This window comes from Genypterus blacodes, unplaced genomic scaffold (assembly GCF_046128005.1).
Source record: "Genypterus blacodes isolate CSIRO-AG114 ecotype Tasmania unplaced genomic scaffold, CSIRO-AGI_Gbla_v1 ptg000438l_1, whole genome shotgun sequence".
NCBI lineage: Eukaryota > Metazoa > Chordata > Actinopteri > Ophidiiformes > Ophidiidae > Genypterus > Genypterus blacodes.
The window spans coordinates 4874963-4887019 of NW_027467208.1; the positions used below are offsets into that span (position 1 = coordinate 4874963).

Genomic DNA, 12057 nt, shown 5'->3' on the forward strand with positions numbered 1-12057 from the left:
GCCTTAAACATAGTTCTACAAAGCTTTGACGTCAGGATAGGCGGATACCGATGGCCAAGACTGACCAATGAGAGGGTGAGACGACAACGATTGACACCTCGGTGACGACGAGTTGAGCCAGCTGTCACGGCGCGCGAAAGCTCAAAACCTTATTCGGTGTTGGGAGAACAGGCGGGAGGAAGAAAAACAGAGCGTCCAACAACTCTTTAAATGAAGTTTAAAAGAGTGAAATAGTTTTGCCACACGGGCAAATTGGTACTCGTAGTCTCGGAGGATTTGATTAGTCGTTGTCTCAGTCGGTCTCTTTTGCAATACAGCGCAAATAAACCGACGCAAAGAATGAGCCTCGTCCTTTCTCAACAGCAGGTGAGTAAAATGCGGCCAGATGTTGCATATCTTATTTTAAACATTGTTGTTATTTAACGAAGGGCATTTACTAGAATTGATGTTGGAGAAACGAGAGCCTTGCGTGTATTTACCATTTCGTTTATATTATCGTTAACGTTAGCCGGTTAGCTAGTTCGCTAGGTTGGATGGTAGCTACTGACTTTAGCTCGTTCGCTTGTTCGTATCCGCGTTTTTGAGCGAATAATTGAAAGAAATAACTGAAGAATGTTGTGAACGTTCGTAGGACCATATAGAGTTAATTGTCTTTGTGTTTTTTGTCGAATTTACACAGTTTTAGTAAAGCCCAAAGGGGAGAAACATAGCTCGCTAGCATGGCTCGTTCATTGTTTGGTGTTTGCGAGGCGCCGCCAGTGTAACTCTGCTGCCATTTGCTTTTGCAACCCAAACAATCCGCCTCAAATCAGTTTTCCTGCGTTGTATTGATATGTATGAATATAAGAGCTTCAAGTTGATCGACGAATGGAACATATATCCTCTCTGCTTAGTAGTAGTAGTAGTAGTAGTAGTAGTAGTAGTAGTAGTAGTAGTAGCAGTCTAGTAGTAGTAGTAGAGCAGTCTACTACTACTACTTTAGTTTACTACTTTATAATTAAAGGGCAACATCAATGGATCTGCTTTCCACTGTTTGTGCCTTTGAACCAGGGTGAAAAGTGAATAACGTTTAATATAAAAAAAATATTTGTTCCTGCCTGAGCAGAACAGCATCTTGACCCTTTAGTATCTTTAGAAGTCTAACGGTTTTACTGCATTAACTTATTATTACTTGTTATTGTCCCCAGGCAATCCCAGCTTTGGCTCGAGTGGCTGAGAGCGACTCGGACAGTGGAATGGGCTCTCCAGCAGAAGAGATGGTGATCGAGGCGCCTAACAATGGAGCCGAGCTGCCAGGTAACTCCACAATAGACCCCGAGCTCCACCTCAAACAAGCTCTCCCTGTGGCTGTGCAAATGGAGGGGTCGTCAACACAATGTTCGTCAAATTTAAATACATTCACAACCACTCAAGGGGTTTAGACACTTAACCTCACAGCTTAAATAGGTCAGATCACTGTTGAAACTCTCGCCAAACGACAACAGAAACCTGTAGATTTCAATGCAAAGCCGTTTGTGTGTTTATTTTCTGCATTTTGTACCCATGATACAATACTTTGCCCCTGTGTCTAATTGCTTATTTTGTTTTTCCAGATTCTGATGATGATGAAGACATAACAGTTCACAGAAAGCCTCGCCGCAATGCCCTCAGAGACAGTGACAGTGAGGAAGAGGAGGCAGCCGGGGAGAACGGCACGTGTATGGCCGAAGCGCTGGTCTTATCCGCCTCCAGTGCAGACGAGATGGAGACAGGAGAGGCGGAAGAGAAGGATGAGAGGAAAGAGAAAGGAGCGGCAAAGAGCAAGAGGATATTCCGCGCTCCTGTCGACAGCGACGCAAGTGAGCCTGAGCGTGAAGAAGATGGAAAGGTGGGGGAGGAGGTGAAGAAGAAGGAAGTGAAACCGGTGAAAGAACGGAGGAAGCGGGAGAAGAGCCAGAGGCGTCAGGAGAAAAAGGAGAAGCACAGTAAAGCGGTAGAAAAGCTGAAGAAGAAAGAGAAATTTACTGAGAGGAACGAGGTGAGGGCAGCTCTGACTTCTTTGATTTTGTTAGATGTTAATATTTATAATATGACTCAAACTTTTCCCAAATTAGAAGAGAGAGAACTTTATGTCTACTTCCTGACTAGACTGACCTGTACGCTCTTCCTCAGGACACTCCTCTGCCTCGGGCTCTGAACGACAGCGGCTGCCCCCTCGGTGACACAGACCTGTTTGACAATGGGCTGGGTGATGATGATGAGGATGAAGAGCAGGAGGAGGAGGAGTCTTTGGATGCCATTCGAGCTGCAGTTAAACAAAAGATGAAAAAACACAAGGTAAAGATGACCGGTCGTATGGCAGTTATATTTATATAATTATATCTTGTAACTGGAATGTTTGTGTTGATCTTTATTAATTGTTCCAGGATCCGTTTGTGAATGGGGAGGAGGAGGAGGAGGAGGGAGATGAAGGGGCTTCACAGAGACCTCATCGCGTGGTGAGCAAACTGTCATTGCAGAGTCGCACTGTGCAAACACTTCAGTTATTACAGCAGGACAGGAGCAATATAACTAAATACATTTGCTGAAGGTGTTTCTGGTTGTCTCACTTGTTGTATTTCTGAAATTATTGAGCAAACAGAAGAAGAATTCATTGAATGATTCCCCACTTGTGTGTGCCTGTCCTCAGGAGAGGAAAGCGGCTCGAGCCAGCAAAGAGGCGATGAAGCAACTCCACAGCGAGTCTCAGAGGCTGATCAGAGGTGAGCGCACAACGCAACACACTTAGTCGTCTTACATGCGTCGCTCTCCTGTGTCCCTTTCTCCAATAAATCCCCAACATTTCTATTGTATTCTATTTTAAAATATGAAAATGCTCCGTCTCCCCAGAATCGACTCTTGGCCTCCCTTACCATCTGCCCGAGCCCAAGACCATCGACCAGTTCTTCAAGAGGAGAGCCCGACCTGAGGGACCGGCCATGGCCCTGTTAAAGTAAAGACAAACATATAATCAGAGATACTATTGAAGAAACTGTGAACAACTAACCAGATATGATTTTTAGAATAGGAACTTGACCTCAGTGAAAGCTAATGAAGCCTCTGACCTCCGTTACAGATCTACAAAGTATTCGGCCATGATGCTGGAGGCCCCCTCAGAACCTCCTCCACCTCCTACCGACCCCCCCAGCGCACCCCAGCAGGTGTCTGCAGAGCAGGACTCCTCTCCGTCTCTGGATCTCTCCTCCGCCTCCATTCAGGCCATCCCTCAGCCCGCCGCCACCTCGTCGCCGCAGCAAGAGAGCCACAGCCAGGCCGGCCAAACCGCCACGAGCCCGGAGCTCAAACAGGACTCGGGCCCGATGCTTTACTTGTCCGAGAGCATGCAAGAGTCGCTCCCGATGGAAGTCAAAGCGCCTTCTCACTCTGAGGAAGAAAGCCCCGCCGTGCCTCAGGAGATGAGCCACACCGGAGCTTTGCTGGATTCTAAAGACCGGCAAGAAGAGGCTGAAGCTGGGGCTCAGTCTGCCAGGGCTGGGCTGGCTGCTGTGGAGCCCTCAGCAAAACCTCCCACCAAGGCCAAAAAGGACAAATTAGCCAGATTGAGGGAGCTCGGACTGAACCCTCCACCCGTCGCCAAACTGTGTGCCGACGACGGAGCCTTTGTTCATCTGGAGCCGCCTCAGCTCAACTCTGGTGAGTTGTGAATCTTTATGGATCTGAGTTGAATAATTAAACAGAAACATCAAGAATCTGAATCTCATCAGAGCCCCGGTGTTCTCTCTCTTGTCCCATCAGGCTTGGAGGCACTGAAGAAGCGTTACCTGCGCCATGTCCAGCCGGTGGTGCGGCCCCAAGGAGAGCGCACCATACAGCTCAGCATCATTCGCAAAGACAGCGCCCCCTCTGGCCAGGAAGAGCTGCGTGCAGAGTCCCTCACAGTCACCGTCAAAGAGGGGACAGAGGAGCCCGCCGCCGCCAAACCAGGTACAGACCCACGTCGACAATGTAACAGAAACCTGAATTGTTTTGTTTCCTGCTGTGACTAAAATCTCCCCCGTCTCTTTTTCTGAAGGAGAGAAGCTGTTAACGCTGAAGCAGCGTCTCCAGCAGGCCATGGCCCAGCGGAGGCAGGAGGAGAGAGTACGCAAGGCCGAGCTGCACCGCTTAGACAATGAAGAATGTGGGGAGGAAGAAGAAGAGGAGGAGGAAGACATGACGGATGAGTCTGAGGCCGAAGAGGTAAGAAGAGGAATTAGTTCCTTGTAGCTTTGAAGCATTCTGCGTGATCGAGAGGTGAAGTGTTTGGATTCACTTGAACGTTTCTTCTTCTTCTTCCAGTGTGTCGATGACTTACTGGGAGGTAACGAGAGCGACGAAGAACAGAAGCAGCGAGATGAGGACGAGGGAAGCGTGGTCCAGAGTATCAGAAGCCCGTCTCCCGTGGCGCTGAACAGACAACCGCTCACTCCCGACCTCCTTCACACAGACGGCACGCTCATGCTGTTCCATGGCAACTCCAGCTCACGCACCGGGTACGTTAGGGTTCCAGCTGCATGGATCCAGATGTTTACTGGATCTCTGGGACTGTAGAAACATTCTGAATAAGATGACAAAGTAAAAATGTGTCAAGTGTAGGTCACATTAGTGTTAGGTCACATATGTTTAAGGCTGTGAAGTCTCACTGCACTCCTTCTTCTCTTAGTGACGGCGTCAGGAGGCAGAGAGACGGCAATAAGATGGGTGAGCACAGTGACCGACCAAACCGTTACTAACATCAATTAATATACTTATACACTTTCTGAACAATGCTGACCTCAGTGTTTCTGCTCTCATTGCTTCCTCGCTGTCTCCAGAAGAGGAAGACTCTTCGTCCCTGACAAAGGACAACAGTCACAACAGCAGCTTTGAGTTGGTGGGCTCCATGCTCACGTCCTACCAGCCCGCCGACCAGCAGCGAGCGGCGGGACGGGCCGTGTCCCGCTCCTCCATGTTCCGCTCGCCCTCCCCCTGCTTCTTCAGGCCCAGCTTCCTCAGCTCCGCCTCTAAGGTGAGATAGTAGGATACAAACATCGGCCGTGTGTGTGTAGAGTGTATTTGTTTGCGTCAGGATGTCAGAGTTTACATCGTGTCCCATCTGTCTGTCCCATCAGAGTTCAGGCAAACTCTCCGAGCCCTCTCTGTCCCTCCCTGTTGAAGACTCCCAGGACCTTTACGCGCCTCCGTCCCCGGGCGCCGATTCCGTCCCCCTGGTCGGAGCGGCCCAAGGTCGCTTCTCCCTGGAAGAAGACACACACTCCCAGTTACTCGACTCAGACGGCTTCCTCAACGTGGGTCTGCGCACCGCCGCGCCTCGCTCCCACAAGAGGCAGCTGATCCTGGACAACCTGGACGAAAACGCCATGGACGCCAACATGGGGGAGCTCCTGGGCATGTGCTCGGGCGCCTTCGGGACGGCGAGGAGCGTCTCCGCCGGCGGCAGTACGGAAGCGGCGGGCGGTCTCCGGGCGACGCAGGAGGAGGAGTTGCTGGGTTTGTGTTCGGGGATGTTCCCGACCACACAGGCTACTGGAGAGGAGCCGGACAAAATGGAGGAAGGGAAGGATGAAGGTGAAGATGATGAGGGTGCCATGGATCAGCTCCTTGGGATGTGTTCAGGCAAATTTCCCAGTCCAGGTAAGAGAGAACGTCCCGCCTTTCCTGATGTCCAAAGTAACACTGGCACATTGGTTTAAAAAGAAGAATTCACCACAGATTCAAAGTTAGTGTGCATGTTGTTTAAGTTAAATTTAATTTCTCTTCTGTCTCCCCATACAAGATCTGTCTCTCTCCAATTCAACGCCTGCTGCAGCTTCACCAGTAAAGCCCAGGTATGAAGACCCGACACAGCTGCTGAATGCACCAGCACAGAAATGCAACTTCTTACTTCATGTGGTGACCAAGCATCCCCCCAAAACTAAATTGTTGTTGTGATTTTCTCCGTATGAAGTGAAAAGCAGCTGGAGGAGGAGGAAGAGGAGGAGGAGGAGGAGGAGGAGGAGGGCTGCGACTTCCTGGTTCTGTCAGATGTGGAGAGCCAAAGTGAGCAGGTAAGTGTTGAGCCGCACGTTTGTGTACAGGAACGTCTTTGTGGCGCAAACGATGACTTACAGAAGTGACGTATGGCCTGCAGGAGGACAGTGATGGAGACGGGGAAGAAGACGGTGAGGAAGAGGAGAACAATGAGGTGGAAGAGGAGGAGATGCAGGCTTTGTACGTGCCGCAACGGATGATGAAGAAGAAGAAGAAGAAGAAGCTGTAAGTGAAACCAAACCAGCAATGCATAAATGATGTAATGAGGACAGAAGGTTTATAAAGAAAATGGACAACATGGCTCATGTAAATCTGCCATCCCCTCACAGGCGTCTCACGGACTACGTGGACTCTGAGGCCGAGCTGTCGGGCAGCGACGTGGGGAGCGACGACGAGGACGGCGACGGAGGCAGCGAGTACGAGGAAGAGGAGCTGCTGGACGAGCTCCCCTCCGACGAAGAGCTGCAGGATCAAGTCAACAAGATCCACATGTAAGTCCAAGTCCAACACCGGCCCGAAACCCGTCTGAGTCGCCTGATTGAACTCGTGAATGACCCCTCTGGCCGCTCTGTCGTCGCTCCTACAGGAAGCAGATAATGGACGATGACAAGCGGCGCCTCAGGCTCTACCAGGAGCGTTACCTAGCCGACGGTGACCTGCACTCAGACGGCCCCGGGCGCGCTCGCCGCTTCCGCTGGAAAAACATGGGTAAGCACATTTACACAGGGCGGTACAGTTATTACCCCCCGTGTGCCGGCAGGTGGGAGGAGCGCTCGCCAAGCCAACAACTCGTATTCAGTTTGTCTTTCTTTTGTCCCCGAAGACGACGGCTTTGACCTGGCCCGGAACGGAGCGGAGGGTGAGGACGAGGGGGAGGAAGACGACGTGGACATGACGGAGGTCCAGAGGAGGAAGGAGAGGCTGGAGAGAGAGCAGTGGCTCAGAGAACAGGTAAGTTCACAGGGTTTCAATAGAGAATTTAATTCCAATAATCTAATTTCTGTCCTAGTGTCCTAGAAGACATTTATCTTTATTTTCCAACCTAAGTAACGCTTTTATCTCCACCTGTCCTCCGGCAGTCTGAGCAGAAAGCCAAGAAAGGAGAGGATCTGGACGACGAGCGGATAGGAGAGGAGGACAGCCAGTTCATGAGGCTGGCCAAGAAGTTCACGGCAAAAACTCTGCAGAGGAAAGGTTTGTGCCCAGAAAAACACAAATCTGAAGACCATCAAGCAAAGCGTCTGCAGAGATTTCACTCCATACTAATTCATGATATTAAAATTTTTTACAGCCGAGCCGCCTGTGGCACCGCAGCCTGAGAGGAAGGCACCAGCCGCTCTCAATCCTTTCCAGAGACCTTCACAGCCTTTACAGGTACACACACACCCCCACACACACTGTGAATGTGGAGCAGTAACTCTAGTACACTTTTGATTCACCAACCCTCTTTCTGACCTTTAACACGGAGCAGGTGAAGAGAGGTTCACTCCTGAGTCAGCCTCAGTCGCTCCTCCGCAAGTTGGCTTCCATCTCGGAGGGAAACCCCCTGGCCCCCAGGAACACCCGCGGCTTCCTCTTTCAGACGCTGTCGCCTGAAAAGGACACGGCGTCCTCACAGGCTCCGAAGAAACAGGTGAGCAAAATGAATCCTTCTGTAATATGTCTCTCCTGGACACAAGACAAAAGACAGAGCAGTTAAAGACTAAAGTAGAAGAGTTGAACATCAGTTGATCAGGTTTTGTTTAAGTCTTGTTTCAGTTCTGATGGCTCTTTATTGAAGGTTATGTGTGTGTGTGTGATTTGACTCTGAGGCCTGCTACATACCAAATGTGCCACTAGGTGGAGCCAAAGTCCACACATCTGAGGAGAGACCGTTAAATTCACATGGTTGAAACCTGTGTTGAGTAACAGCCTTCATCACGGAGTCTAGCAGTTAGGATATCAGAAAATCTGCTTTATTCAGTTTAGCCCTCATCAAAAAAACTTAAACTGTGTGTGTGTGTGTGTGTGTGTGTGTCTTCCTCAGATGAAGAAAAGGGGGCAGGTAGGAGCTGTGACTCCAGCAGCCAAGAGGCTCCGTGGGGCGACCGTCCCCGGAGTCCAGACAAAAACCCCCCCCAAGAGCATCTTCAGCTTCCTGGGCAACTGAGGAACATCAGAACAGTGACTGAATAATAAAACTACAGCCGGCCCAGGAATGTACCATTTTCACCCAGCAGTGTTGGAACAGTAGGATTCTCCAGTTCACCGTCTGCTGTGTGAATCCAAGTATTTCAACAACTACACAACTTACATCACCAGAGGTCAAACTGAGGGACACCACTAAAGAATCTTAATATTTTGAACCTCATGAACATATTTTTCCTGACCTGGTGCTGTCCAGCGGGGGGGGGGAGGTGTGTGTGTGTGTGTGTGTGTGTGTGTGTGTGTGTGTGTGTGTGTGTGTGTGTGTGTGTGTGTGTGTGTGTGTGTGTGTGTGTGTGTGTGTGTGTGTGTGTGTGTGTGTGTGTGTGTGTGTGTGTGTGTGTGTGTGTGTGTGTGTGTGTGTGTGTGTGTGTGTGTGTGTGTGTGTGTGTGTGTGTGTGTGTGTGTGTGTGTGTGTGTGTGTGTGTGTGTGTGTGTGTGTGTGTGTGTGTGTGTGTGTGTGTGTGTGTGTGTGTGTGTGTGTGTGTGTGTGTGTGTGTGTCTTTTAATTTGAATAACCTTTATTGCCAACGCAGGCATTCGTCTCGTCACCTTGTTGTTTTTTGTGGCTGCTGGTCCATTTTAAAGTGTTTTATCTTGTAAATAGGTTTAATTTGAGTTTTAATGATGACAGATGATATTTGTATGAGGATTTATGTGTTTAGTTTGTAAATAAAAGTGTATTTTAAGACTTCGCTGTGGTTACTCGTCTGTGTCTAATCACACGGAGAGCAAGGTTACAGGGTTGTAAGAGCATCAAAGACATCTGTGTGCCTCTTATTTAGCATAATGATTGGTTGACCTGTAGTTTCTTACATCAGAGTCACCGCCTCGAGTTCTAAAACATAAAGGAATCACAACTTTGAAAGCTTTGAATAGCCGCTTTGTTTCTTTACATAATTATTCACCTCTGTTCTGTTTGCAACAATTTATCATAGAAGGAATCACAAAAATGACAAACGCCTGGAGAGGTTTAATACATAAAGCAAAGGAGGAGCGACTGAAAGAAGAGCCTGTTCTCATGACGATGTAAGTATGAGAACAACAAGCATCTAAAAAAGGTTCTCTGTGTGACGTGGAGGTCTTGAAATTTAATTTAGCTGCTAATTAGTATCCAAACTGATGAGACCTTAAATTGAAGAGTGATAAACATTCTTAGATGCGTTCAAAGACCAAATATAAAACCAGTAAATGTTTCTGGTGGGAATTAATATGACCTGAAGTTGAAGTGTTGACCAGTGCAGCGCTTTTAGAGTTCACACACACACACACACACACACACACACACACACACACACACACACACACACACACACACACACACACACACACACACACACACACACACACACACACACACACACACACACACACAGTAGAAGCAGCTGAGCGGTCAGATGGAGTGTATAGAGTGGTGTTGCATAACTTATTTGTCCTGGTTAATGATAAAACGAGACAGGAACAACACTCACACACCTGAACGTGCCACGGTGCCTCGACTCGTCTCAATCTTCACACTTTTGGGACTCTTCTTTCTCTTCTTCTCACTTTACCTTCATAATTGCAGTTTAGTCTAATGATTTGGTAAGTGGCTAATAATAGGGTCTATATTATAGGAAAGGACTTCTAACGAGCCCTCTCCTCTCTCTCTCCTCTCTCTCTCTCCCCATCTCATTAGTGGCCACGGTGATTAGGAGGAGGTCCCGGGGTTAGGATGGGCGCAGGAGGCCCCATTACACTTCATTAGGGGCCCCAGTGCCAAAAGGGGTCTGGAATGACCCCCATGGAGAGCCCGGTCTCACTGCAGGCACACAGGCAGGTGGGCCATAATCATTCAGAAACAATATCTCTACATTTTCTCTCAGATCGCAGATTTACGCCCTCAAAAATGGACATCGGGACTCTAAATTATGAATTTTACTAGCTGGGATGTCTTTTTACTCTTTCATGCATTTATTTGTTGCGCTTGTCCGTCTTTTGTGCCTCTTTCCTAAATTCAATTCCACAACTTTGTTTAACCCCAGAAGGCAGTTCTGGGATCGGCACAGAGAGCCAAAGACCCCTGAACTCACCATCGCGCTCCACACTGGGAAGGAAGCAAGAGGAAGGTTACATGTTTTGGCACACGGGGCCCTGCTGCTAAATATCTAGAGGACATAGATCTGCCTTTATTTAGATGATGAGAAGGAGAGAGAGAGTGAGAGAGAGGGCAGAGGGTGGAATAATTCAAGACAAACATGAGCCGCAGCACCCAAGGGTGTGAGCTGCTGTGCTGCTGTCTGTACGCATGCACTCACTCCCGTGCCTCGGCTTCTCCGTGTCCGCTTCTATCTCGGCCTAAGATAAGAAACGTACCGGCGGATGCAAAGCTACCCGTCGCTGGGTTAGTGTTTCACTTTAGCACGTCCTGCCTGATTTTACACTCTGCTACACACTGTGAGCTTAAAAGTCCAGGAGCTTTTTGTATTCTCTTTACAATATCTGACGCTGTGAATCTTATCGGCTAGAATGTAGCCCGTGGGTGGCCCCCGGACCCCCCCACCCTCCCCTCCCCTCACCCCCCACTGTCACAGCAGAGTTCTAGCGCCGGAGCAGATGTGCAGCTGAACTAGAGGGAAGTGGGTCACGGCGCTCGCGGGCCGCTCGCCATTCAAACGACGTCTTATTATGCACAAGGTGAGCCGTGCACCTTTTTCAGTCTTTGTGGCGAGAGAGGAGAGGAGAGGAGGGTTGGCATGGCAATGATCTTTCCTCCCCTAGGGGGGTCCTCACAGATGACCCCCCACCCCTCTCCCTCTCTCTCTCTCAGTCTCTATCAGTCCCACCAGTGTCCTCTGCTGTTGGCTTTTGTAACCAGAGGTTTTTTTTGTGAGAGAGTGAGAGATGATTGTGTGTGTGTGTGTGTGTGTGACGGAGCCTTGGGCAGACGGCTGCGTTTGATGTATTTTTTATGTGTTTAGGCTACTAGTGAACGATGGGGAGGGCGAGGAAGCAGAGGAGAGAGGAGAGAGGAGGGAGGAAAGGATGCCTGGAGCTGATGCACTTGAATGGGGATGTTGTTGAAGGAGAAAGGGGGGAGAAAGGGAGGGAGGAGGAAGAGTGTGTGTGTGTGCGTGTGTGTGCGGTGATGGCGAGGGGAGAGATGTAAGCTCTTACTGCCGCCAGCGACGACATGTCAGGGGGATGAAGCAGGACGGAGAGAGAGCGAGAGAACACTTGTTAAGTCTGTCTGATGTCGACTCCCCATAGCACACACACCTCCCAAAAACACAACACGCACACTCGCGCATACACACACACACACAGAGAAACCACACCCTTAGATCTCACACAGACAATCCATAAAAGCAGTTTGAAGAAGTATCACATGGCATCAAATCCCACAGTCTGCCGTCGCAATGAAGTCATGGTGTTACCTGTCAGTGTTGCATCGTGGGTAACATGGTGGATATCTTTATAACCTCAAATACTAACTTTATGGATTTGCAACCACAAATAAAGATGGAATCCAGAGAGAGAGAGAGAGAGAGAGAGAGAGAGAAAAAAAGTAAGAACAAGGTGTTTCTCCTCGTTGTTTAACATTAGAACAGCAAATTAAGTAGTAAGCTACTTTCAAAGCTACAATAGCTATGTAACTACATCAAAGCTATTCTCTAGTTCTATTCTCAAAGCAAATAAACCAGAAAAAACTGCCATTTTACTTCCTAATTCAAGAACAGTTTTGTATAGATGAATTTCCCATAAGGCTGAGCGAGTTGACCAGAAAGAGATGCATGTTGGGTAATGTTTACAGAGGGCCCATAAAGCCCTTTGAGACATTGTATG

General features: G+C 48.9%; 1 protein-coding gene across 1 annotated transcript; it reads left to right on the forward strand.

Annotated features, from left to right (window-relative positions):
* The first annotated feature begins 1191 nt into the window (after positions 1–1191).
* Positions 1192–8538, forward strand: clspn (claspin). The gene is made up of 23 exons (XM_076139070.1): positions 1192–1296; positions 1593–2017; positions 2152–2316; positions 2406–2477; positions 2669–2741; positions 2869–2971; positions 3095–3672; positions 3775–3963; positions 4052–4218; positions 4318–4511; positions 4682–4719; positions 4833–5026; positions 5130–5652; positions 5795–5846; positions 5966–6065; positions 6149–6273; positions 6378–6539; positions 6635–6756; positions 6872–6999; positions 7128–7242; positions 7340–7422; positions 7520–7681; positions 8075–8538. Exons 1-23 carry the CDS (start codon positions 1236–1238, stop codon positions 8195–8197), a joined length of 3954 nt encoding a protein of 1317 aa, XP_075995185.1. The 5' UTR covers positions 1192–1235; the 3' UTR covers positions 8198–8538.
* Positions 8539–12057: the final 3519 nt, after the last annotated feature.